Source organism: Falco rusticolus, chromosome 10, assembly GCF_015220075.1.
Source record: "Falco rusticolus isolate bFalRus1 chromosome 10, bFalRus1.pri, whole genome shotgun sequence".
Lineage (NCBI taxonomy): Eukaryota > Metazoa > Chordata > Aves > Falconiformes > Falconidae > Falco > Falco rusticolus.
The window spans coordinates 9,780,506-9,808,098 of record NC_051196.1 but is presented as its reverse complement, the minus strand read 5'-3'; the positions used below and the strand labels follow the sequence as shown (position 1 = coordinate 9,808,098).

Genomic DNA, 27,593 nt, shown 5'->3' with positions numbered 1-27,593 from the left:
TTAGACCCACATCTTCCAAAGTACTTAGGCAATTGACACATATGTTTAGATTGTTTTGGTTTGAGGCCCAACGTTACAAAGATATTAAAAAGAACTGTCTAGCTTCTGTTCCATTTCCTTGGGAGTCTGATGACTAAACACCTTTGGGAATTTGGGCCTCAGGTATTTTTAAAAATGTTTTCATTCTATCTGATCTAATCTTCAGTTTCTCCTCAAAGCTAAGTTAGAATTCTAAATGTTACTTAAGTGTCACCTGTACAATGTCAATATTATTAAGCTGATTTGAGGCGGTGGATGAACGGAAAACCTAACTGTAAAGACAGAAGTGGAAAAGAGGAGTATGTTGTCTAAACATTTCTCTGGCAGTAGAGGATTGTTTCATATGCCATACTTCCTGCAGTGTGATGGAACACAGCTAAACTATTAATTCATTTCAGATAATTCCTAACATTCGTTATTACTTAAATTGTGTAGTCCAAGAGGTATATATTTTTAAAAAATCAAACGATTGTACCAATAAACTAAAATTTATGGTGCATCCAGTATGAAACCTTCTGTGGCACTGAACAGAAGTATGATGTGCTGTGGCTGGGAGACAGGGAAGGGCTTCCCTCTGGGGACACAGGGGCCTTCCCATCTCCACTGTTCCTTACTGCATTCCTGCTGGCATTCAAAGCTGACTGAAGCTGCCTTAGACGGCCAATAACACTGGATTTTGTACCGGTGATTATTGTAATAACGCACTTGCAGGAAATTTTAGGGACTGAAATAGTTTCTGCAGAAATACTTTACTCACTATTACCACTCGCCCAGGCTCCAAAATGAAATGAGACTTACAGGCCAGTTCTCTCATAGCACAACAATGTTGACCCAGAGCAGCAAGCTGACTGCAGCAAAAACTGTCCATGAAGTTCTTGGGGTGCAGCAGGAAGAAGAAAAATAGTGTGGAAATTGGGGAAGAGGCACATGGGTACAAAATGATGATATTGTCTGAATTCTTTTAGAAATAAATTTGAAAGGAAACAATCAGGGGAAGCAGGATGCTGGCCAGCCAGGTGCAGGGTATGTCACTTCGCAGAGACCGGGCTGGTTCTCAGAGCTTGAAAACATCTTTAGAAAACCTTTGCTGGAGACTGGAAAGTGAACGGCATAATGGAGACGTCTAGCAATTCCCACCATCCTCTTGGCATCAAACCTGTTAAATGAACAGAAGGCGGCCTCGGGTCTGACAGGGAAAGTCACACTGCTCCTGTCCCTCAGCACCGCTCCCCACAGCTCCCTCAGCCTCGCCCCGTTCCCGCCTTCCCGCTCCCCCGGGCCGAGGCTTCCCGCCCGGGTCTCGCGCCCTGCCTCGCCTGCTCTCCCGCCCGGGGCTGCGGCGGGGGGCGGTGGCGGGGGCCGGGCCAGGCCAATGTGGGCCGGCGCTGCGGAGCCGGCGGGAGGCTGCGGAGCCGGGCCGGCGCTGCGGAGCCGCCCGCTCCCGCCTCACCCCGCCCCACCTCCGCGCCGCCAGCCCGCACCGTTGAGGGGCAGCGGCGTGAGCGGCGGCACCGGGATGCGGCGGGGAGCGGGAGCGGGTCCGCGGCAGCGATGGCTACTGCTGGCGGCCCTGCTAGGGGCTCTGTGCAGCGCCGCGGCGGCCGGCGGCGGCCGGCGGCGGGCAGCCAGCCTGGGCGAGATGCTGCGGGAGGTGGAGGCGCTCATGGAAGACACGCAGCACAAGCTGCGCAACGCGGTGCAAGAGGTGAGGGGGCGGCGGAGGGGTCCGAGGGGCCCTGCGGGGTAGGGGGGCCCTTCCCTCCCTCACCCCCCGCGCCAGGCCGCACCTGCGGGCAGCGCCTCGGCCGCTAGCCTCTCGCCCGCTTTTGTCGATCCCTGTCAGCGGCCGCCTCGCCGCGTCCCCTGTGTGGGGCCGGGCCGATGCGTGCGATAAAGCAAGCCGGCGGCCGGCCCTCCCCGCGCCTCTCCGTGAGGAGCCGCTGCCTGAGGCGGCGACCTGCGCGCTCCGCGGCTGAGGGACCGTGAAAACCCTTCCCGCTCCGTGCCCGCCGCTGCTGCCGTCGCTCCCCTCGGGGGAGGCGGGGGTGCCGGCGCGGCCGCCCGCTGCGGCGGGAGGTCTGGCCGCCGGCGCTGGCGCGGTGCCGCTCAGGGCGGGCTTTCCCGCCCCGCTCCTCACATCGCGGCCGCGGGGCTCGCCGGGCGTGTGCGCGGCGGCGCTGGCAGCACGGCAGGCAGATCGTGAGGTAAAACCATAGGCGGATAGTCCGTCTGGATGCTCATGAGAGAGAACAATAGTCCGCGGCAAGGGGAGGAGTGAAGAGGAGTTAATTTATTGTCTTTGTACGGCAGGAGCTAAGACACGAGGCTCTCCCAAGCCAGGATTCAAAGGTGTAAGAGAGTCCCGAAAGCACGTATGGAGAAGCTGCTTATTTCTGATGCAGTTCTGTCCCTTCATCTCCTGTCGTTTGCCCAGCACTGCCCGGGACCAGTTTCCAAGCCAGGAGCTGAGCCTAGCTCCCAAGCTGTTGCCTCCTGTCGCTGTCAGGGACCTTGTTCCTGTGTTCCCCTTACTGCTGCACTTTTCTTCCCTCCGTGTGAAGAATCTTTCTTCTGAGTTCTCTTTTCCTCTCATTCAAAAATGCATAGCTCAAAAAACCCTTTTCTAACAACCCACTGGGGAAACAGGCCTCTGTTGACTATAATTAGATAAATTCTGAACTTGTACTCACCTGGACAGTTGTTGAAGTCTGCCTCTGTCATCTACTTCATTTAGACTGCAAACACATTGAGACTGCAAACACATTGAGACAGATCTTTTTTTTTTTTAGTGTCCTTTACAATGCCAGAAGTATGCTTAGTTATGAATAAGGATGTAGCAAAAAATTCTGCCTGTTTTCCTATAGTCGGTTCTGGCTTGAGGAGTGGTCTGTATACAACACAAAATGTGTGTTGTCTGAGCTGCCTCTTAGCAGAAAAATGCTTTACACTTAAAAAGGTTTGCAGCTGTCATTTAAAACAAACAGACACACCAGGAAGATAAATTCTGTCTTGGGAAAAATTCTGTTGTTCAGCCTGGCTGAACTTGTGACCTCCTAGCTCTGTTACGGCAGTTGCAAATAACAAAAGGACACAACTTCAAGAGTGTATGTGGTTCATGAGACTCATGCCCTTTTGCTGAGCTTACTCTTGTTTTCTGATTCAAAGAGCACTCATTTTCTGTGTTGAGCCTTCATCTGGCAAAGGAAGACAGTGGGAACTGAAACAGAGAATGAAATTTGGGATGTGTGCACCCTGATCTATAGGACTGCTTCTGCTGACTTCAGGGGGCTTTGGCTATGTCTCTCTGGCCTGCCAGAATATTTTCTGTTCTTTGTCAGATGGGAAAGCCTGTCTTAAGTGTTTAGTGGGAAAAATAGGAAGATGGGCTCTTGACTGGCATCAGCCTGTGCAGATACCAAATTGTCAGTAGTCTTTGCATACTTTTTCCTCCCAGGGACTGACTTTGGCTTAAACAGGCCAGAGCTCAAGGGTTTAGCTCTCCACTGTTTTTGTAGTCCATTAGAAGAGCTGCTGTGGCCACTGCCTCAAACAGCTGAGTAGGTGTTCCCATACAGGGGGATCTGTACCAACAGCATCATAGAATTAAACAGGGTGTTAATAAGGGCTGCACAAGAGCCATTGCTTGTTGTTTTCTGTGTAATTGTTGCTAATTTTCAGTTGGTTTATTTAAATTTGGCAGATGGAAGCTGAAGAGGAAGGGGCAAAAAAACTGTCGGAAGTAAACTTTGAAAACTTACCTCCCAACTACCATAACGAGTCCAACACAGAAACCAGAATTGGTAATAAAACTGTTCATACTCATCAAGAAATTGATAAGGTATGAGAAAGCATATATAGCAAACTGCTGGTTCTTAGACACCTTTTCTCAAAAACAAAAATGATTTTGCACATTTTGGGGAGAAGTAAGGTTATTTGGAGCACAAACTTTTATGATGGTAATTACTTTGGGGTTTTGTTGTGTCATATTTGCTTGCCTAATCACTGTGTAGGGGCACATGTCATAAAAGTTTACCATGAAATAATAATTTATTTTGAAAAAAGTGCCCGCTGAAAGTAGAACACAGGTACAGTTATTACAAGAAGCACCAAAAAGAATGATGATATCCTGCTCAGTTAGCTTCATTACAGTGACATTTTAAATAGACTAGGAGGTAGCCTTGTCATCTACTTTTCCCCACCAGATTAGGATTTTGTGTGAGTGACAGCAAAATGGGAAAAAAAGAGGGGGCTGAGGTGGGTTAATTATTGCAGAATGTACAACTGAGAGTGAAAAAGGACTAATAAGAAAATGTACTTTGATATTTTGTTCTTCTTTTGCTGTGTCAGGTTACTGATAACAAAACTGGATCAACAGTTTTTTCTGAGACAGTTATTACATCTATAAAAGGTGGAGAAAACAAAAGAAATCATGTAAGTGAACACATTTCTTCCTTTTGGAAATTAAACAAATGTTTTGGGTATCATTCAGAAGAAGGTGATACAGTTCACCTAGCTTATATCTGGATGCTTTAAAACACACAAAACCATTAGGGGTAAACGGTAAAAAATGTGTTTGTTTTGTTGGTTGTTTTTTTTAGTAATTTAACTTAGGAATAGTACATTATAAATTGGAAGCAGAGCTTCAATGTTGTGGTTAACTCAGGTGCTTGATATGAATATTCAATTTGTCTATCAAATGTAAATTGTTTACTCAAACAGCAAAGATAGTTACACAGCCCTTTCCAGTGAGTGTGAATAAACCTGTAGTATAACAGTGTTTCATACATGTTTTCTCTGTGCTCTTGGGTTTCATAAAAAAAAATGCTTTATAGACTTGTAAGTGTCATGTGACTTTGTGGGAAGTCGCAGTCACTTCCCAGACTGCAGGCTTCACAGACCACAGGATGGGGGAAGAATAATTCTGCTGTTTTGCTGCTTATTTTAAGTGTTAGCAATAAAGTAATACATGTATAGGCTTTGTATTCTCCAGGCAGTTAAAAATGGAAACCTTTTGAAGTCTATTTGGACATTATCTCAGTGGCTCTCTAAATACAGGCAGTATATGCTGTTCTGTAATATACATCCTTAATGCTCATAAGCGATTCGTCCTGCTGTGTAGTATAATGCAATAAGAGGTTTGTATAATTGTAGCTGTAAGTATTGACAGTCATTTGAAAAGGGCAATACTGACATTTGGTTCTGGAGATGGAGAATGGGGATGGAGCCAGCCACTAGGAACAGGACCTCTGTTCTGATGCTGCTCCGGTAGTCTTCATATTGGTGCCTCTTTAGAACGCTTTTGTTTTTCATTTCAGTCTGCCAAGTAAAAGAAATAGGCACATTGTGTCACACAAGCTCAGCTTTTATGCTTGTAGGGAAACTGAATGCTGAAAACTAAACCTATTTTACAGGTTCAGTTTATAGGCTTAGCTTATAAAAGTTAAAGATTCCCACAGCTCCTGCATTTTAGGTACAAAATTGGGTGCTAAATATAAGAATTCATCAAACAGCTTAGCAAACCATGTGCTCTGAAATGCAAGCTCTCTATAATTTATTACTACAGTAATTAGTAATAACAGGAACCCTATGACCCTCGCTTCACATTTATTCTCTGAGCTGAGTTATAAGCCACTGAAATCACTGAAAGTTTTTCCAGTGATGTTTTTGAGCTTTGAGACGTGACACAAAAGCCTCCCAGGTAGGCAAAGATGTGTCTTGGGACAGGTCTGTGTTGCAATAATAAATCCGTGCACTGGCTGGAATGAATTTCAGCACTGGAGAAGCAGCTTCATGGAAAATGGGTTGTGTCTGTTTTTTAAATCACAGCGCCTGTGCCACCCTGTGTCCTCCTGCAAACAGGTACAAATACACAGATATATAGTGCATGTAAAAATATGTTACTATGTACGCATAGGTGTAGTTCAGATACACTATTACAGAAACATAAGGCATAATCTTAACACACACACACTTTTCCCTCTCAGACAGTATGTCTTCTTGGCTTTCCATCACAGAAGTATTCTTTTAAGACTGTGTTCTTTGTTACTGAATGGCTCACTTGACAGTATTTTGATGGCCAGAAGACTCAGTATTTTAAGTCTCCAGAAGAGTAATTGGGCTGTTTGCCATTTCTGGCAATGCTATCTAGTTCTTCAGAGGTGCTGCATAATTTGGAGGCGCCATTTACATTCCCAGACTAACATTCACTTTCTCAGATGTCAGTGAGGACTGGCAGTCACCAACATGCATGTCAGGCTTTGATCCAAAAGTCTTGTATCTTTAAAAAGGCCAGATACAGACAAGAGGTGGCTGGATGCACACATTTTGGTGTCTCTGGGGTTTTTTACATCCACTTGCTCCTGGATTTAAGTCTCAAATACTCCATAGTTTACTTCTTGGGGGAACATTGGTTAGCTTGCAGATTACTTGAGTATTTCCAGTAGTGAGCTCAAGTATAGAAGACAGGTAAAGTAACAGCTGTCTTTTATCACCATATGAAAAACAGATTTTTTTCTAGCTTGTTGACTAGTCCTATTTCAATTGTGATACATTATCCTAACTAATGAAAAGCAAGCATGAAAAATAAAAGGAAACAAAATTGCTACTGGTAGAATTTACTACACAAAGATTAGTTGCATTTCTTCTCAGTTGCATTCAGAGTAGTATTTTATAATAAGCTCTCTCTTGTAATTCAAAGCTAGCATACCTAAGATTTTTTTCTGTCTGTTTTAATTTATTTTTCCTGAACTGTAATAGAAGTACATCTGGTTGCTTTCAGTTCTCTTTCTTGGAAGAGATTTGTAAAGATGCTGATATCTAGGGAGAGTGTACTAGGGAACTGGAAGAGGATCATGCATTTCTCATTTGGCCCTGGCTCTATAAAAAACATTCCTTTCTTTTACCTGTCCTTGATGGTAGAGGATCTTGAGGGCATGACTGCACCTTCTCCTTAGTTACACAGCACAGGTCAAGTTTCCTTTGTGGGAGAGTGAGAAGTGCCTTCGGTGTGGCTCAGTGCAAGGTGCTTGCTCTTTCTCTGCAAAGGTGGGTGTGTGCCCGTGTGTGTACACATGTATTTGGCAGCCACCTTCCGCAAATACAGCAGCTGGTTACTAAGTAATTTTGAGCACTCTCAGGTCCTTAGGAGAAAGGCTCTGTGATACCAGGCCTTTATTTCCATGGTTAAGAGGCTGCTGTGTGGATCCGTGCAGCTCTTGGCAGGGAGGACTGTTACCACTGTGAAACTGCTTTTACAAGCTGACTTGGCAGGTTCTGGAAGTGACACAGTCAGGTCACTGGCTTATCAGCAGAGACAGAACAGATAGCATTGTCATTATAATGGGCTTATTTACAGTGTTTTTCAGTTTTTATCTTTAGTCTCACAGTAAAAGAATAAAAAGAAAGAAAATAGTGGAATAATTAAATCTCTGGGGTTCTATTTCCCCTTTTCTAAAGAAAAATCTCTTTTAAATGGTGTAGTTGTAGCACTTCATAACCAATCTTCCACTTCTCTGCAGATACCCAGAACTGATAAAATAACTGCTCGATTCCTATTTGAGAAACTTTTATATAATTTCATTAAGCATGTTCTCAGCAACATATACTGGAGTTGCTTCTTTGAGATTCATATTGCTCCAGGGAGAGGAGTTCCTCCCAGTGCTGAAGAGAAAAGGAGCTTTGAAAATTGAGAAAAAAGCATTCATAGGATGGAAATTGCATTTTTTTTCATCATTTTTTTCCATCAGCAACACTGCAGGAGAGCAGCTGATGGCAGAAATTTGAACATGCAGCATCTTAGTGTTGACTTCTGCTCCCTTTGGCCTGCTAGTGTCTCAGGGACAACACTTGTTTTCAGCATCCCAGTCCCACATTTGGGTCCTTTTTTTTGTTTGTTTCATTTTTCACAGAACATTTAGTCCCTGGTGACTTGCACTTAACAACCCTAAACTATCAATAGGCACACTTAAGTGCATTGCTGTGTTGAAATCCTGGGCTCTTTCTAGCCAAAAATCCTGTAATATCTCAATCTAGTAGTTGGTGTACACTAAAAAATTTGATTCATTAGCACTTTTATTTTGCTTTTCTGTTAACTGTCCAACCTGCTCTGTGACGTAACTTGTTACATGAATCATGTCTTGACTAGTACACCCCACCCTTTAGGTAGCAAATTGTACTTCTTAGCTAATGCTCCAGGAGAGAATTAAGAGGTCTGAATGAAGTGCATCACTGTTTTTCAAGTTTATATACTACACAGTATCTTGAATAGATTATTAATTACAGTTATAATTTGGGCTAAAGCTTTTGGGGGTGAGGAGGGAGCATGAATAGCTTACAATGGCAATCAGTTACAAAAGTGAACCATAGTTTCACTAGCCTTTTGTAAGCAGAATACCTGCATGCTCTTGCACTCTCTTTTGTCACATTCAATTGATTCTTTTTAAGTCTCAAGTGTGTGCAAGTCATAGCTTACATTTGAAAACAAAACAGTTCTTGTAGGCTAGGTTCCCATCCAGTCCAAATCAACCTAAATTCCTGCAGGAAAGCTATTTGGCATTTCTTTTATCTTGCCATGCATTGAAAAGTATTGCTTTTCATTAGAAAATCTACCCTCAGTTCTCTCAGTCTCTCCAAGGCAGTGTGATATGTGTTTTACCTTTCTAATGTTTGAAGTTTGCTAACTTGTCTGGTGCTAGGAATCTGTCTACAGTAATCTGTCTATATTAATCTGGTCTACACTTACTCCACTGGAAAGATATGAAGTAGCCACGCAGACTGAGGCTAGGTGTTGAGCTTGTTGAGTCCAGTTAGTGAAAGAGCATTCTGACAGTGATCCTGAGAGGTCTGAATACCTGTGTCTGGTTTTGAACCAAGCAAATCCATCCCCCAGGTTGTTTTAGAGAGCCAGGGCTCTTCAGCCAGGCAGGGTTCAGACATTCTGAGCATTTTACTGAAACCTTTTTTCCCCCTTTTCAGTTTCAGTCTTGGCAATGTAGAATATGAAGCTGAGGGGAGGGTGCAAATAGCTCATGAGGACGAGTAGCTTGTGTTTCTTAAGAGTAGAAAATTATGTGAAGGGCGCAAAGGAAAAGAGGATGTAGCCAAAGATGAGAAAAATTCTGCAATTACTGTTTTGGATTGCTCATACTAATCTGCAATACTTCTAGGTTATGAAGTTGTAGAGCACAGTGATGCAGCCTTCTTGTGTGAAAGGTGTGGTGGAGTGTGTGCATACCTTTTGAGTATTCAAATGTGATTCCATAAGCAGCAAATGCTTCTTAGCAATGCAAAAGCTATGAAGAGCTTGAATTTAGCTCATGGGTGATAGGATGGCCTTATTGCCAGTTGCAGTATATCTTTAAAACCAACATTTTTACTGGTCATCTGATGTTCACTGGACTATAGCCAAAAAAATCTGAATGTTAGCCTTAATGAATGGAAAGACCTGTCATAAGGAGTCACCTCTGATCCTGCACAAAGAAAATTCTCTGAGGAAGAAGGTGGGAAATCTCTGTAATTGCCGGCTGAGGTGAGTGTCATATAGCTCAGTGTACACATCTTTACTGAACTTTGTCCATTCTGAGCTGGCTTGTTTAATCAGAGAGAATGCTGTGTTGAAAGTAATGGATCCACACAGAGAGTCAGGAATGGATAGTGCATACAAACATCAGATGGTTTTGTAACACTATACTACTGCAATGGCTACAATGTGGAGAAAAGTGAGACTGCAGTTTCCATGGGCTCAGATAGCATGCTTGGTGACCCTGATCAAACAAGCAGGTGTAAACAGCTGCTAGACCTTATCAGGGTGAAGAGAAGCAAGGTGCCTTTTGCTGAGAGGTGGGGTAAACCGGGCAGGTGTTTTGGCTGAAAACAACCACCAAAGGTCAGAGAACACAGATCACTATCACCTTCCTTTTTGTCTTAAATAGTGGCTTGGATTTACAGGGAAATAACTGAGGCAACACAAAGAGACTACTCCTAATTAAAGGTATCACCTTCTGTTCTCGTTTCTATCAGTGGCAGTCTGAAGTAATTCAGATAACTTTGGTAAATTTACTTTGCTAGTGATGAGAAAAAAGTTGTGACTGGGATTTCTTTCATATTTCCTGTTGGTCTAGCTTAGCGTCTTTTTTCTGTTGTCAGGTAAACAAAACAGTGTAGAACTAGGACATCTTTTGAAAGCAATGTTCTTCATTAGTAATTCAGGTCTATGCCTGTGTTTAGGATTGTTTTAAAATTTGCCAGATCCTATAATGTGATATTTCCATTCCAGTTAAACTCCTAACAAAAATAATATTTTTAGGTAAAATCAAATTGGCTGAAGAGCTGCCTTACCATTTTTTAATCTATCTGGACTGTTACCCTTTGAGTGGCTAAATATTGAAAGGAGAAAGATTTTCCTGGAACAGATTTCTCCACACCAAATATAAGCTCTTCCTGTAACACAGTAACAGCGCCTAGAATTGATTCAGTGTTCTAGGTGATGGTCAGTAAAATCACAACGGTAAACCAGTAAGTTCTTCAGCTGGCTACAAAATGGACTTTTTCTTAGAGAGTCAGCGCCTACCCACTGCTTCATCAGTGTCCCTCTGAGAACCATGTACCACTTCTAAAGCTTACAGAATTCTTGTTAGTTGTGGAAATAAATTCTGGCTTGTCTGAAATTTTTCATTTGTGGGGAGGTATGCATCATGTGCAGTTATCTCCTCCTTCCTTGTTTGTATGTTGGTTGGTACAAGTCTGCAAACAAGCAGTGGTAAGGGAGTAACGTAAATCAAAGAGCAGTTGTTTACCTTTTCCCTGGTTTTAGTTTAACACGCTGAGTTTAGCGATCTAAGGCTGTCCAAATGCCTTTTATAGATCATGTCCAAGTTTCAGGCAGAAATAAAAACAAATCACCGTGAATGCTTATACTTTCTGCCTCTACTAGATCTACCTATTTATCCTAAGAGATACTAAATGTTTTTTTTATCTTCTCTGTAAGGTAGCATACAGTCAGGAGAGTGAATCTTTCATGTGGGCTGGTGACAATTCTGTTATCTACCGATGCCTGTTAAGAGATCATAGTATGAACTGTCTTTAGACAGCAGTGAAAGTTCATCAGCAATGTTTCTTTCCTCTGGTCAGACCCATATAGCAAAATTAATCACATGAGAGGAAAAGCTTTAAGGCAAAAGTGAATTTTTTTCCACTGATTTTGATTACATGGTTTAATTCATTGGCTCCAGCAGATGCTTATTTGAGATTTTAGGTGAAACCATGCTATCTAATTAAGCAGTAAGCTTTAGCTTCTAGGGCAGGGGTCCTCAAACTACGGCCCGCGGGCCAGATACAGCCCCCCAGGGTCCTCAATCCGGCCCCCGGTATTTACAGACACACACACCCCCCCCCCCCGCCTCCGCCAGGGGTTGGGCGGGGGGAAACCAAGCAGCCGCCGATGACTGCCTGCCACTTCATGCGCATGCTGGTCCCCTGTTTAAAAAGTTTGAGGACCCCTGTGCTAGGGCAACAACAGTAGCAAAGGCTTCAGGATGTAAAGCTATGGTACTATGGATGTAAAGCATAAATGTTTTTGTCTTTTTATGTTTTATTTACGTCTGTTATAATCTTAGAATGATTGAGATAAAAAACATACGGATGAATGGATTAAATCTGCAGCTGGTTTACGTCTATATTGTAATCTGTAAGGTGGCAGAGTGATACCGGTTCACCATGGCGGGGAGGTTGGCCCAGTAACACATAGTTCCATATACGATAAGCCAAAGTCTTCTCTAACCTTTTCCTGGAGTGTAGGAGGGGTAGATTCACCAAAACCAGTAGAATGATACTTGTTTTACACCAGTGAGTAGGAGGAGACAGAATGAACATGATCTGTGATTGCTTGGCCTTCTGTGCAGTTGTTTATTGTTTGGAAGATGTGTGTGATGCTACTAGTCCAGCTTGATGGTGTTTTGTACTACGGTTTATTAAGGTAAACCACAGAAATTGAAGGAAAGTGGTGAACTGAAGTCTGTTGCTGTTTAGTTCTGTTTCATCAAAGATTTGGCAAATGTGAGGAAAAAAAGGCACTGTAGAATGGTAGCTTCAAATGTATTGCCTTGAGAAATGCATTTATATGTCAGCTGAGTAAATCTCACTTTGTCCTTCCTCCCATCTGATTCAAAACCAGCATTTGGACATCTTTTGTGGAGTGAGTGTCTGCCTGGCCTTTTGAGGGACTGAGTCAATATTGGATATTTAGCACTGAGCAATACCACATCAGTGAGTGCATTAGCTGTCAAATCCTGGTTGTTCATCACTGCAGCTTATAGAGAGAGCGCCCCTCCAACTTTTCTACTCATCCTGGTTCTTACCTTAATAACAAGTCCACTTCTCCCAGTTAGTAATATATCATAATATAGCATAATTGGTAAAAATATATACAGGGTGGGGTGGGAGTTTCAGATTTGTTTGCTTGTTATTCTGTCTGGAAATGACTCAGAGCCTGTTCTGTGAATTTATATCACATGAGGAATCCCTCAAACTTGTTCCTTTAGAAAGTCCACCCAGGAGGAGGAAGATGCGTCTTATGGCATGTAGAAAGGCTGACATCATGGTGTCAGGCAAAGGGGAACCTTAGTGGTGTTTCTCTGTCCAAGATATTTCATAGCCATAAGCAAGGGAAAGTTTTGGCCCCCTAGTAGGTGTTTGTCTTGGACTTCATACATAGTAAAAATCTGTAATACATTCACTTCTTATGTCCTTTGTGGAAGGACATAAAGAGCATGCTGAAGATCATTTTTTGTTTCTTCTTCACTGGAGTTTGTTTAGGAAATTGAATTAATATTCATGAATAGTCATCATCTCATGTTATTGATATCTTCTAGACACATGATTTCAGACAGAGAATTAAATTAAGGGTGTGTGTGTGTGTGTGTGCCGAAATGGCTCTATTGTGAAACCGACAAATGCCCGGAAGAGGAGGTCTGGAAGAAGCCTCAAGAAGTCAACACCTACCACCCAGATGCCTACTCTATCCTTAGGCAGACATTTATCTCATGTGTTCTCCAGATCCTCAAGTGCTGGGGATGATTTATTCCAATGCTTTTCTACACTCACTCTGAAGTCCCTATTGCTGTAATTTAAACCCCTTCTTCTTCCATCTATAACTCATGGAAAATAAATTATTCCCTTTCCTCTACAGTAACAGCTGTCTTCCACACTGTCAACTCTGCTACAGGCAAAATCCATTGCAGTTGAATTCTTACCTATTTATTTCTGTTCTGGTATTATTATTGTTGGCTGATGCCTTACACACAGTAAATAAGTCTGTTGAAACTGTAAACTACCAAAAGAGAATATCATATAAGAGCAAAGCACATACGATTCAGGGTTTGGAGTAAGGTCTGGGAGGGATTTGGCACAGGTTGGCATCTTACTCTCGGTGTGCTACTCTTAATTTAGTGATTAAGGTTAGGAAGCAGCTATTAAGTACAGAAATCTTGTTTTCAACTGTTTTTTTCTTTGCACAGCTGTTTCACATCCTTGCTGTGTACAGCTACACTGTGTTATTTTGCTTTTATAAATTTTCAAAATTTACATAGCTCAGTAGTGAATCATGGAAACTTTGTAGCTGCCAACTGTAGAAAGAAGACGCCTGCATTAAACTTCAGCCCCCCGGGCACACCACTACATGAAAGCTGTGTCTTTATATGATTACTGACTACTTAGAAAAAATGGCACTTTACTGCTTTGTAGCACAGTTTTACAGTGTTTTTGTTACTGTATCTCAAGACTTTTAGAATAAAAACCAAGATCTTTTAGACACATGGTTTTAGACACATCTGGTTACCAAAGGTAGAAGAATTGTAGTTCTTCAATCAACAGATCCACAGGTAGATGCATTTCTCTAGTAAGACAATTAATTGCAAAATCATGAGGAAAACTTTGTTTATAAACATGCATCAGTATTTTGACTTCATCTGATAATCTTATACTATGTGAAAAAAGTTTTCTTAATATGGAGCAATTAAACATGGAGCACATAACCATTGGTTTTCATTCTTGGATTGTCTAACTTCAGAATATTCCTTCTTTGTCTAATTATGGGTACAGAAGATTATAGAGTCTCTGTGTATTTAAAAATCAATGGACTGAATGTATAGCATGGCACCAAGTTTCCAGAAGGCCTAAGGGAAGATTTTATTGTCAGAATTTATACCATCCTGCTTTGCCCACAGTACACCTGACAAACAGGAGAAAAGAAGAGAAATTTCATCTTCTAACTTGTCCTGCCTACTCTAGGGCAAATGTGTGAGATGAGACGAGACTTCTGCTATTGCAGACAGTCACTGCAATATGCAGCCATATGTGTGTGTGTATATATATATATATATGCTGGGTTTGGTACCTAAAGCCAAGCTCAATTGCCTTTGGACCATCTTCAGTTATGCCATGTAGAGATATTTTGCGTACATTCATACTGCATCTTGTGGAGAGCCAGAAATGTTTTTCCAACTAAAATGTTTCTGTTTTCTTGTCAGGGGAAAAGGAAATGGATAAGATTTGTTTTATGGAGAAGTTCAAGACAAAACTGAGTGACTTGTATTTTCTTATTTATTAGTTTTGGGCTCAGAAGTTACATTCCTGCTGAACAGCCACACAAATAGCTGACTTTCCCACATAGTACTGGGATGTGACTAATACCATCGTTTGCAACTCACATGTCTGCTCTTTTTAGTATGACTTTTTTTAACAGTAGTCATTTTTATGAGTGCTGTGTACTTGGCAGGACAGCAGTAAGAGGTTTGCTCTGCTGGAAAGTATTACAGGGGTTTTGAGGTATTGCAAGGCAAATTAATTCATATCTCATTAAAGACATGCATTATGTGCCCTGTCTAGACAACTAAGAGAACAGAAACTGGAATGCTACTGCAATTCATACTATGGTAGTAGTTTCTATAAAACAATACTCCATTCTATGTAATTCTGCCTTTTTTCTAATACATTTAGTACATGTAGGATATAAAATAGGTTTTATGCTTTTTTTTTTCCTTACTACTCAGTGGTTTTTGCCATCTGCTGCAGTAATGGAGACCAGACCTTGGTGAAATTGCTTGTAGAAATTAAAGCAAAACCTGGAAGGGGCTATGTAAACACAGAAGTAAATATTAACTCTTAGAAGTGCTCATTGCTAAGAAATGTCAGTTTCAGTGTGAACGAGTGATTTTCCTAGAGCAGTTCAGCTACGGCTGAAATTATTGTCATCTCACAGATACGGTTGGGTGAGCTCTGGAACTGTTTGTGAAGGATCTGTACCATGATCTACCATTTATGGAGGTTAACATTGAATTTTACCCAAGTTACAGGTTTTTGAAAAGGAAATTTCTTTATATAGAGAGTTTTTAAGAAACATGTAAGGGGGCTTTTTGTTCAGATAAGCTTTTGAAGCTGTGAGAGGTGCCCATCCCCATGCATTTCCAAGGTTGTTGCTGAAAATCATTTTCTAATTGTTGTACCACCTGGTTTTGTAGCATAGTTTCCCGTGTTGTATACCTGCTGGCAAAACTTCCTTACCTCTCTGAAATCAGTAAATTTTGCCTCTGTACTTTATAGTTTATGAACTTTGAAATCCATAGAGGGTTAGGAATGAACACTTTGGAATGGCTGTTTTGGCTTACAGCTGTACATGCAGTGCCAAGGCCAAAAAGATAGCCTGCCTCTCCTTCTGCTGTTAGGCAGTTCCAAAAGGTTTGTAGTCACAATAAGGTAGCAAACTGGGCCATATAGCTTACACAAGGAGGGGAAAAGTCGTTCTCCTATTTGAATCCCACTTACTGTTCTCATGTCAGAGCAGTCAGTGACCTTGGCCAACAACTTGCTACTGAGTTTCTCCACTACAGGTGCCCCTTACCTATGGGGCCATTTTTTGTTCCATATACCATCACCCTCTTAGTGTTTAGTGTCTGGCTTTGATACGTGTATTAATCATCATTGAAAAATTGTATATAATCAGCAGCGCCTTCCTCTGCTTTCTGGGGTTCTAAGCTAAGTGTAAAGAGCCTAGAAGGAAAGGAAAGCTCATTCTGGACAGTCATTTGCCTGTCCCTGACAAATACTGGCTGAAGATATGAATTTGAAGCAAGAGTTTTGCTTGAAGTTACCTTTGAAGAAGGACTTTTTGAGAATGTGGGAGGCAGGATGAGTGTGAGTGGGTAGAGGGAATAGACAAATGAAATGTCAATTTTAATTAATTAAATTAAAATTAAAATCAATGATTCCATTTTGAAATTCAGACTGTATCAGAATAGACTTGAGTGTATTTTCTAGTCTACACTTAGGGAGTTAATTAGCAATTAAGGGGAAAGAGAACAAAGCAAAATGAGCATGATTTCAGTACATACTTTATCACTAGCAAATTTAAATTTAAATATTACCATAGTGAGGTGCAGAAACCAGATGAACGCTGCAAACAAAAGTGGGTTTCTATGTGAAAGTGGGTTAACTCTGGCCTTGTAGTTCTGCCTTCATAACTTGAACTGAGAAGTTCTTTGCTCCTCCCTCTTTATCTGCAGTGTGTTATATGGGCAGAGGATAATCTGGTCCACACCGCAGCTGACTACATTAGACCAGTCAAGTACAGTTTGCCAGAATAGCGCATAGCACGTTCTAGGTCAAAGGCCATTGGCTGGAGTGTGAAGACTGTTGTATCACATTGAAAGAAAACTTTTTTCTTCTGTGCCTTTCATGTATATGTAAACATTCAGCCTGAAGGAAAGTACTCTTGTCAAAACCTGTTACAGCAGTTCTGACCTGTACACTCCTGTGCCATCTTGCACTCGGGCATCTGTTTCAGTTTTCTGGTAGTTGTGGTCCTACCAGACTTCATCGTCACTAACATCAGTCACATTTTTATTCTCAAGCGTGGAGACTAACCATTCTTTAGGAAAGCAAACAATAGCTCGACATAATCTGCCAAAGACGAGAAAATTGAAGTTTCTTTCAGCAGCAGTTGTTTTAGCAGTCTTGTAATTTCCATGGGTTTCAGTGTTTTGTTGGGTCCGTCTACTTACCCGCTGGTTCTGGAACAGAGCCGAACCCCCAGATTGCCTTCAGGTATTGCAGGATATTCGCTGCAGAGTATGATACCATAGTAAGAGCCCACAGGATGCTGAATATGTACTTATAGGTACATAGCATGCTCTTACTGGTCCTGGCTTCTGTTGTTTATGCGTCCTAGTACACCCATTCATAAATAGGCAATCCTGCTTTCATTCTGCATTATTCTTTAGCACTTCTCAAACAGCATACTCCTTTGCTGTTACGTTAAATTAACTGTTATAACATCATATTGGATTTCAGAGAGATGTACACCTTTATAAGTGTAGCTAATTCTGTCTTTAAGCTCAACTTGTATGTTTCTGCTGCATGTCAGAAGCCAGCACTGCCTCTCCTCATTTGACACAATTGCTCTGCAAAGACCAAATACTCTCAGAAATAATTTAGCTTGCAGGATTCCAGAAAAAAATGGATTGTTTAGTATTTGTTGCAGCTGAATGAAGATGTGTAGGTTTGCTCCTTGTCCAGCAACTGTTGTGTCTTAAGGTAGCCTGGTTAGAAAAGGTTTGTAGCTTGATTAAATAAATAAAAGAGAGAAGAAAAAAAAAAAAAAAGATAAATGGTTACGTATCTGCATGTGTAAGTGTTCCTGAGCTCTGCTTTGAATATGGATTATAATATCTGGGTGAAGGAAGTTGGTTTGGAGTGTGGCACAAAATTTCACAGAGAGTATATGAAAGCAAGCTTTTTCCATGCCAGGAAAGAAAACAGTGAAGTGAATTTTTTCCCCAAATGAAAACCACCATAAAACTGAAAGTCTGAATTGGTGGGACACAATTCAGTAAGAGGGAGAAAAAAAGCTTTTTGGTGGAGGACTCATTAGTGTAGGAGAAAGCAGTGACTGAAGAATTGCAACTTTTGTATTAGGTGGTTTTAAAGCTAGAGAGAATTATTCCATGAGCTTAATAACAATTATGGCAAGATTTCTGCTTTGTGGAGAGGTACAATTGGAAAAACTGACTACGCTGAGACCTGGCTGTTTGCCTGAACGTGGATGGAGCAGGAATGAACAGTATAGTTTATTCTGAGTATGGTTTATACAGAGGGATTCATAAAAGAAGCTGACAAAGCTACAGACAGAAAATTGTCCAGAAATAGCATGGCTGCTGAAGAGAAGTGGCTAACTGCTAACTTGGAACCACAAAACCTCAAGCATACTGTATAACATCTGGATTTTGAACCACCTGATTGTGTAGCAACGCAAAAGCAAACAAGTGGAACACACACTGTACTGGAATAATGGAGCTGCAAAAACATTATGATAATTTATAGCAGCCTAGACCTGGTGATACTAATGTCTTAAAATAGCTGAAATGACTGCTTCTTAATCATAAACATATAACCTGAATATCATGTCACTGACTTGAAAAGAATCAGGCCCTAAACTGTGTTTTGCTTCTGTTCTGTGTGCTGGGTAATCTTAAATGTTTGAAAACATCTCAGGTGGCCCAAATATGTAACTTAGACAAGGCATTGCTCCTTACGCAGAGTAGCATTGTCTCACACAGGGCAGGAAGCTTCCATAAGGTTTCATATGGAGAAGGGCTGAAGACAGGATAGCTGTTTCACAATGTAATCTTTTCCTTTTTCGGTGATTATAGAGTCTAATTCCGCACATCACCATAACTCGAAAGTTATAAAGTAGGTATGTTTATTGCGCGCAGATGCACGGGGGATCGCTCCTCCACAAGCGTGCATGCCCGAAGTGACGAGCCATCTCACATTTATACAATAAAACAAATGAATATTCAATTAATGCCTATACATATTCGTTACCTAAACCCCGCTTCGTATGTTAATTAGCTTATCAGTCCTTTGCCTGGAATGTGGTGGTCTTGCAGGTTTGTAGGTGGTTCATGTTCTTGTGACCATCCAATCTTCTCCAGCAAGGAGACTAAGCACTCCCTCCGTCTAGATAGCATTGGAATATCTCTCATCCTTTTCTCATTCCTTTTAAATAGCCCCTTTGTTAGAGGAAGAAGGGCAGGCGGCTCCTCAAAACTGTAGTCGTCTCCTCAAAGCTGTGTGCCTATGTGACCAGACACCGCACCCATGACTAGTCACCATACCCACATCCCTGAGCAGACATATGCAATCACAGTCGGTGTCCATTGTCCCCATTTCACACTATTTCTCCATATCAATGGTAATTTAAGAGCTTCACTTAAACTTCTTGCTGAGCTAATTTTCAGGCCAGCTGAAACACAAACTCCAGCTGGGATGGGGTGGAAGAAGTCAGCAGTTTGGGGACAAATGATCTAAACCAGTAGAAATAGAAAATGAAAAGCTTATATAATAAAGTTTATATTAAATCTAAGTATATATATAAAAAATTATAATAACAACCCAATAAGGGTTGCACTTGATCTGCTCCAGCAAGTGAGCTTAATAACCTGCCAAAAAGCAGTCAAGTGGTTTCTTCAGAGAATTCAGGCCTTTTAGTAGAATTCCTTTTTTCTGGGGTTGGTTTTTTTTTCTTTGTCTGTTTGTTTGTTTTAATTGACTAATAGCAAAAAAATAGCATCAACCTTATGATGGTAAAAACCAGTGGTGGAGTACAAATGACTCAGAATGGTGCTATGATTTATTCTTCTGTTGGCTAGATTGTTTCCAGCTTGGAGAAAACACATTTTAGAGAACAGGGTTAATCACACCATTTTAAAGAGGAAACCCTTAGATGGGAAGAGGAAACATCTCCTCCCTGTGAATCAGACACATCAGGTGTACACAAACATATGCATTTACTCTTTGTATTATCCTCATTGCCATACCTGCAGAACTGTGTTTTGGCAAGAATTTCTGACCAGTTTGTACATTCAGCCTGTGCAGCGTGAGTGATAGGTGAGCCATCTCAACCACAGTGCTCGTAGGACCTCTGGGTGAAGGAACTTTAGTGTGAGTTTGTGATTCAGATGGGAACTCAGGTGTCCCTCTCACGTGAACATTTTTGTTAAGGCCATGGAATCATTCCAGGTTTGAAAAGCTGAACATGTGCTCGAGCACCTTGCTGACTTCAAGCCTACTCTAGTGTCTTAGCTGGGTAGGAAAGGCTGATGCGTTCGGGAACTGTGGGGCTTTTTTTCCCCTAGGATGTATGTGGCTCTTCAGTACTTGTTAGTACTGAACCCCAAAAGCCTGCAGAACAAGATAATTTATTTTCTAGAGGTTGGTGGTATTAATATTTATACAGGAAGTGAGGCCACAGTATTGCAGTATGCCAGGGAGATGGCATTGTTCTAATTACAGAACTGTGGTTGTATGAAGAACCAAAGCAAGCTTTTTTTCCCCTTGGTTCCCAATTAAGAAATATAATCAAACAAGACCTTCTGATATTTGAAGAAAAGGTATGGATTTCTGTGAAACAGTAGCAAATTACAGTTTTATCCTTTTCTTCAGGAGTGCATCATTGACGAAGACTGTGAAATGGGAAAATATTGCCAGTTCTCCACCTTTGAATACAAATGTCAGCTCTGTAAAAACCAGCACGCAGTAAGTCCTGAATGAGATGTGATTTTATGTAGTCCTTAGAAACTCAGTATGTTATTGTTACTAATGTCAGCAAGTCAAAACTGATAGAAAAGATGCAAAGCTTTTTGCATGAGGTTAAAAATGGATGTGTAGAGTGTTTTGGGTTGTTATTTTTTTTCTGTCTGTTAACACAATTAAGTTTTAAGGTTTCTGTTCTCACATGCTTCAAAACCTGCACTCTGCTCTTCCTGACTCAAGCTTTACTTGTTAAGTGGCCTAAGGACAGTGTAAACTAACATATTGTAGGTTGCCAGTGGGATGGGCAAAGAGGAGATACTGTGTCAGCTCCTAAGGCTCAGCTGATGGTCACTTCCAGTTCTTGATTCACAGAAAGATTTGCAGCAGCTTGCGCTCTTCCCTTCATTGACAGCTTGTGCGGTGGTGTGGTGCAACTGTTGTTGCAAATGTTCCTCTTACATGGATCATTTACATTACTTGAATCTGTGAACCTCAGGAAGCGGTAGATTCCCATCTTTTGAGCTAAAAGATAAATGTTCTTGATAGTAGCTATGGTTAGATTATCTTCTGTAGGTGACGGGTGCCTGAGGAGGGTGCCTGAGGAGTTCCGGCTTTTTCTGTGGTGAAAATCCGGTCTGTCAAAAAAGGCCTTTTATCTGACTATCCCTTTTCATTTAATGCTGATAGCCTTTTGTGAAACAAATTCATTCCTCAAAGCATTTGCAGACAGTGAAGTCTACAAGCAAGCAAACCTTGCTTAGTCATTAATCAATATGCTTATTATAATCTAAAAGCACTGGGCTGTTCATGAAATGATTTACCTGTTTACTTGGATAACTTCAGGGAGGTCTGTTCACTTCAGTGGACTGAATACTTGTTTAAACACAAGTCGTGAATATATGCTTAAGGGTCATTAAAAAAGCTTATTCTTCATATTTTAGAAAATGTTAAACTGTGCATTTTTCGTGTTGATCTACACCCCCCCCTTTTATTTTTCTTTGCAGTCCTCAGTAGAACATTTCTAAGCTAAAGAAAGAAAAAATGGGGTCCTAGCTAAACTCCTGTTGTAAAGTGAGCTCAGACAAAGTGGTGGGATCAATTCCCTGACCTAGAATTCCTACAATTGCAAAACATCTTTCTTTTTAATTAGCAGGTCTTAGTAGTGCTCGTGTAGTCCTACTTCTTGCCCTGTGTTAAGCACTTCCTGTGGGATCCACTGGAAAAGAAATTCTGAATATGTATGGCTGCCCAGACAGGGCTTTACACAGGCAGAAAAAAGCTGTTAAAATGCTGACCTACTAGGAATCTCTGAGATGTTACTCAAACTACCTAAAAAAAGAAACTAAGTGACACACCACTTTTGTTAGGCTGAATTATTAGGTGTGTATAGTTGAAACACTGCGGTAATTATTGCACAAAGCTATCTTTAGCTAGAGATTTGCATTTCTGATTTTCAAAGAGAATTTTTTTTCAGAGATTTTTTTTTTTTTTTTCCAAAAATGCTTGGTTACAAATGAGGTCTGCTTCTTATTACAGCTAAAAATTGGATTTTAGTAGGATTTTGTTGCTTTGCTCTTTGAAAGCAAGCCTTCTGAACAAATTGTAAATTTCTGACTGCATTTAACAATGGGAAAAAAACAGTAATGTTTTTCCATTGATAATATATTGTTTATTAATTTCTACCCCTTGATTGCAAAAGGCTGTCCTGAAATCCAATTACACTGAAGGATGTCTGGCTGCTCATCAGTTTTCATGTAAATGCTAAAATAAGAATTAGGTTTTGTAAGACTGGAAGTATAACGGTATAGGAGTGCCGTTACTCTACACAAGTTATGTATGCTTAAGTTGAGAACCTGAGCAGTTCTGTTTAATTAAGTTGTAATGTGACATGCATATATTTTAAGCACATATGTGCAGTTGTCTTCAGGACCAGGGCCTAACTCTGTGTTTAGCTGTCTGTTGATATATGCAGTTAGTGCTAGAGTGACAGTTTTGTTATGTGCTTTTTCCATTTGCAAGCACTGCTCACGGGATGTTGAATGCTGTGGAGACCAGCTTTGCGTTTGGGGTGAGTGCAGGAAATCCACATCAAAAGGAGAGAACGGCACCATTTGTGAGAATCAACACGACTGCAACCCTGGAATGTGCTGTGCTTTTCAGAAAGGTACAGGGGGTTTGCTTTTTATCCTACTCATTTTATCATACAAGAGTGTTAATATTTAGCACTTTTGGCCAGACAAAGCAATTACATCTCTACAGAATCAATATGTAATTCTCCCTTGGTCTGTGGAATGCACCATGTTAACTTCATTATAAAACTCTAATAGAATTGGGAGTGAGAAACAGTCTGACAGGGTGCACAATCCAAGAAAAGCATATTGGATGCTAAAGATGAGACCAGCATGCAAAGCACAAAAAAATATGTTTCTAAAGGAGAAGCTCAGACGTTTAAAAGTAGCAGAGCTCTGTGTCAATTTTTCACCCAATAGAGCAAAATTAATAGAATTAAAAATGTACAAAAGAAATCATTGAGATTACTGAAAGTGGCTTCTCCTTCATACCAGCCAGCAGACTATCAGAGTCAGACTGCAGATACATCTCATACTGTAGAGTTTTAGATGATCCTTCCAGGGCACCATGCTATGCAACACTGACCAGCCAGCCAAGATGCATAGAGGAATGATGTTCCACATTATGTTGTCAGTGCACATGGGAATGTGAAACTGGATTTACAGAAGGGAGGAGAGGAAAAGAAGGTATCAGGCCTGAAATCAGTCCCAAATCCTGTCTGGTGAGGGCCCAGCTTCTTCTGTTTTAACCCACTAGTTCCTTGCTACTTTTCTCATAGTTCACCTTAATTTTGTAGTGACAGGCTACAATTCCAACCATCTTCCCTACACCAGGTAGGTACTTCTCTAGCTTTTTTCCTGGCTCTTGCTGCGAGCAAGAGGTGACCTTGTGCCTTCACTGATAGATGCGCTGCCTGTCGGGCTGCTGGTGGATCAGGCTACTAGGGTGTTTCAGGAGAACAGAGGAGAAAGCTCCAACACCATTTAAAGACGAGTGGGTCCGCTCAGCTTTCCTGTTCTAATTTTGAGCACTACACAGCAGACCTTCAATATTAAGTAAGTTTGATTTCAGCAAGTTTTTGTTAGAGCAGGGTTCCCCCCACTCCCCCATCAGGTTTCTACCTAAAGCATTTACAGATTTTGCCAAGCTCTATCAGAGATTTCTTTGTACTTCGATTCTGAAATAAGACGCAAAGAGCACTTTTAATAAATGCCTGTTACTTTCACCATGCAGGACTTGGAATTTGCTTATGCTGCACGGGTGAATAAATTCGTAGTATCCACCCCGCAGGTGTTGGTAGCACTAGGCTAGTCTACTCTGAGGGTAGCACTGCTTCTGTAGCCCTGATTTCCTGTGGGATCCAAACAAGCTGCGTCTTCATGATGATTATTTCAGCTGCGTAAGACATTAACACTAATTTGAGTATAAGTTAGTGCTTGGCTTGAAATGAAATTCCATACAAACATGTAATAGAATACAATAGGTAAAAATATTAACTAAAACTGGAACTAAAACACGAAACTAAAAATGGAACATTTATTATTAAAGCTTTAAATAGAGCTGTGATTAATAGCATTGGATTTTTATTCTCTGTGGGTGTCTGCTTTAGCAACGCTTTAGGGTTTTTCAGGTGAAGCCTAACCTCAAGGCCCACCCCATCGCTGGAGTATTGCAAAAGGTTGTCCTAATAATGGTTGGACTCTTTACATGTATATTTTTTAATATAAAACTGTGGTAACCTATGGAGCATTTGCTGCTGAAGATAAAATCCATTTTGAAATTATGAACTGCAAAGTCATATACATGTATATGGGTATATACACACACATATATATACATAAGTATTTTGACTAAGCCTGTTTTAAATTCACATACTTTATTCTGCCATACCATATAAAAATGAGGTGAGTGAAGAGAAGAGGAAGGGAGGTGTGGTAGGAACATGTGGAAGAGCTGAATTAAAGACTGACACTGTAAGTTACTAGCATCAGGAAACCCAGACAACATATCCTTCCAAATAATATCTTACCTTGGTAGAAATTCACCCCTGTGCAGAACCAAGGGTGCTGAGCCCCAAATGCCATCAAGCTAGCTTTGCCTATTGCAGAATTAGTGTAACAAATTAAATGTCTGAGTAGTAGTTCTTGAAACCTTATTTAGTCTCTTGAACAGTTAGTTGTTCTGTATTTGTTACCTCTGCCGGGGAACGGAGTTGTGCATTACTACTGTATCAAACTCATTAAGCATAAACTTCAAAAGTCTTACTCCCACCTAGTGGAAAGAACATGAAGTTATGGCTTCCTAGTATGTAAGGGGACCTCGGAAGAGGTCAAATCTGCCTTGTTACATCTTGCATATAGACTTAAAGATGAGGTCATCTCAGTTCATTAATGACTTAATTATTCAATTTTATATTTATACGAAAAATATAATGACTTAATCGTAACATGAATTTACTCTGGCATGCAGAATTACTGTTTCCTGTGTGCACTCCATTACCTGAAGAAGGTGAACCCTGCCATGATCCTTCAAACAGACTTCTCAACCTGATCACCTGGGAACTGGAACCCGATGGAGTACTGGAGCAGTGCCCATGTGCAAGTGGCTTGATCTGCCAACCTCAGAGGTAAAGATCAAAACTGGGCAAGCAAGCTGCGTGAGGTTTTTGAGGGGTCTCTTTCTGTGGTAGGTGAGGTACAGAACTTGCAGATTCTTCCCGACTAGAAAGTGTTATGAGAGCTTTTCTCATCAGTAGCCTTGAACCTTTTTCAAACTTACTCCTTTGTGCTACACAGATGTGCCTAATTACATGTGGCAACACTTTAATCCAGTGTGAAGTAAGTTTCAGAATTAATCAGGTTTGTACTGCTTTTTAATCAATCAGAAAGTACTAACAGCTGTTGAGATGTAGCTTTCCAATTTAATTCTCTACATACAGCTCACGTCCACCAACTTTCTGTTAAATTTGGCTCGTTAGACCTTTTGCTTATTTTCATACATAAGGCATATTAAAGATACTGTAGTAGCAGTACAGGCATTTTCCTGTATGACTGATCAGCTTTACAGAAGGTTTTTTCTTTCAAAAGAAAAATAAAGGGTATCTTTGCTTGCACTTTCCTTCAGTTTTGAACTAACCTAAGAAGCCAGTTTGCCTACAACTCACTTAAGATCTGCTGTTCAGACTTGAGACATTTCATACTGTGCAGACCTCTTCAGTGTCATTGAGTTTCACAGAATAGGAAGCAGGCTGAATCCTTATTTTCTGCTGAAAGCTAAAACTTTTAGGATACCATGCCTTTAATCATTCTTTAAAAGGACAGTTATTGGCATTATCAGCGATTTCATCAGGAGAAAGTAAGGCTTCAGTTTTGCACTAGAAGTATTTTTAGAAATCTGACATACTATCTATGAAATAGGCTTTCCAAGTTTGTTCCTACACTACCACTTCCATTATATTAACTTCCAACATGACAGCGTGACTCTGACAGAGATGTAGATTAGTGTTTCTCTCATCTTCTGTGTCCAACTCTGTTACTCGATTATTTTTCATGCATGAAGAAAATGTAGAAACATTTTGTTTCCTAAATGTGATCTAAAGAAGCAAGCAGAGTTGATCCCATCCTTTCAGTACCAACATTTTAGTTGATGTGCAAGTACTACTAACCTCAGGGAAGACATGTCAGCAAATGTCATGTCTGCTAGGAAGACGCTTCAGATGAGGATACCGAAACACAGGAATAAATCAGGGTGTGAATATACCCAAACCATCCAGCTATAGACACAGGAATTTACATTTAGGCTTATCACAAATACAGTAGTACTGTGCATATCACCTTGGTATTATGACGTGAACAGAAAGGACTAGTCACCATGAGTGCCTGTAGGTAGCAGGGCCAGGTTGTGCTGAGGTCCACTGCCATCTTGTGTCCCAGTGTCAAACATTTTTTGCTATTAGGATCTTTGTTCTAGCTCTGTATGTGGAAACCTCATCTTTACCTCTCCAGCTGTCAAGCGTGTAAAAATCAGGTGACGTCTGCTATGCTCTGACAGCTTTATGCATTTAACATGCTTTCATGTGGGGAGGGAATGAAGAATTTTATTAAGGAACTAGCAAAAGAACATGAAAAGATGTACTCTATGACCAGATGTCTCTTTTTTCAACAGCCACAGCACTACATCTGTGTGCGAACTGTCCGCCAATGAAACCAGGAATAACGAAAAAGAAGATCCCTTAGTCATGGATGAGATGCTATTTCTCAGCTTGATACCCAGAGATACTCTTTCTGAATATGAAGAAAGCAGTGTCATTCAGGAAGTGCGTAAAGATTTAGAAAGTCTGGAGGACCAAGCAGGTTTGAAGCCTGAGCGTGACTCAGCTCGTGACCTGGTGCTGGGAGATGAAATTTAAAGTCCAAACACCAGTTTAGTTAGTGATTTCCCGAAATTTTGGTCTTGCTTATATAAACCCCAACCACACACTGCTGGATAGAAGTGCAATAAACAAGGTCTTCAATGAGCATCCTTTTCTGTGCACTAAACCTGCATGTTCAAATTGTCGCTGAATTCATTCTACCCTTGGATCAAATCCTCAGTCAAAACCAAGTGAGAAATAACCAGTGTTTCTTCTGATTCATACTCTCCCCTTGTACATGAGAAATCAACTCATCAGTACTTGTACTCATTAAAAAATACACATAAGCATAAACAATCTGAAGTTATTACTGACTGTAGAAGTGACTTCTGAGTATGTATGTTTAGAATTATTTTTTTAGGCTAAGAAGCGTCTCCTTTGGACAGACCTAGTCACTGATATTAAGCTATTTTTTAGTTTTTCTTTAGAAAATATGATCAGTGAAGCTGCAACATACAGATTCTGGGTGTCACGTCCCACCCCCTCTCCC

The 27,593-nt window shown here is 41.0% G+C and overlaps 1 protein-coding gene across 1 annotated transcript; it reads left to right on the top strand.

Annotated features, from left to right (window-relative positions):
- The first annotated feature begins 1,414 nt into the window (after positions 1-1,414).
- DKK3 (dickkopf WNT signaling pathway inhibitor 3) lies at positions 1,415-27,410 on the top strand. Its single transcript, XM_037403389.1, has 7 exons — positions 1,415-1,744; positions 3,740-3,877; positions 4,387-4,470; positions 20,533-20,625; positions 22,642-22,786; positions 25,162-25,318; positions 26,857-27,410. The coding sequence occupies exons 1-7, from the start codon at positions 1,556-1,558 to the stop codon at positions 27,098-27,100; spliced, it is 1,050 nt and encodes a 349-aa protein (XP_037259286.1). The 5' UTR covers positions 1,415-1,555; the 3' UTR covers positions 27,101-27,410.
- The last annotated feature ends 183 nt before the right edge of the window (positions 27,411-27,593 follow it).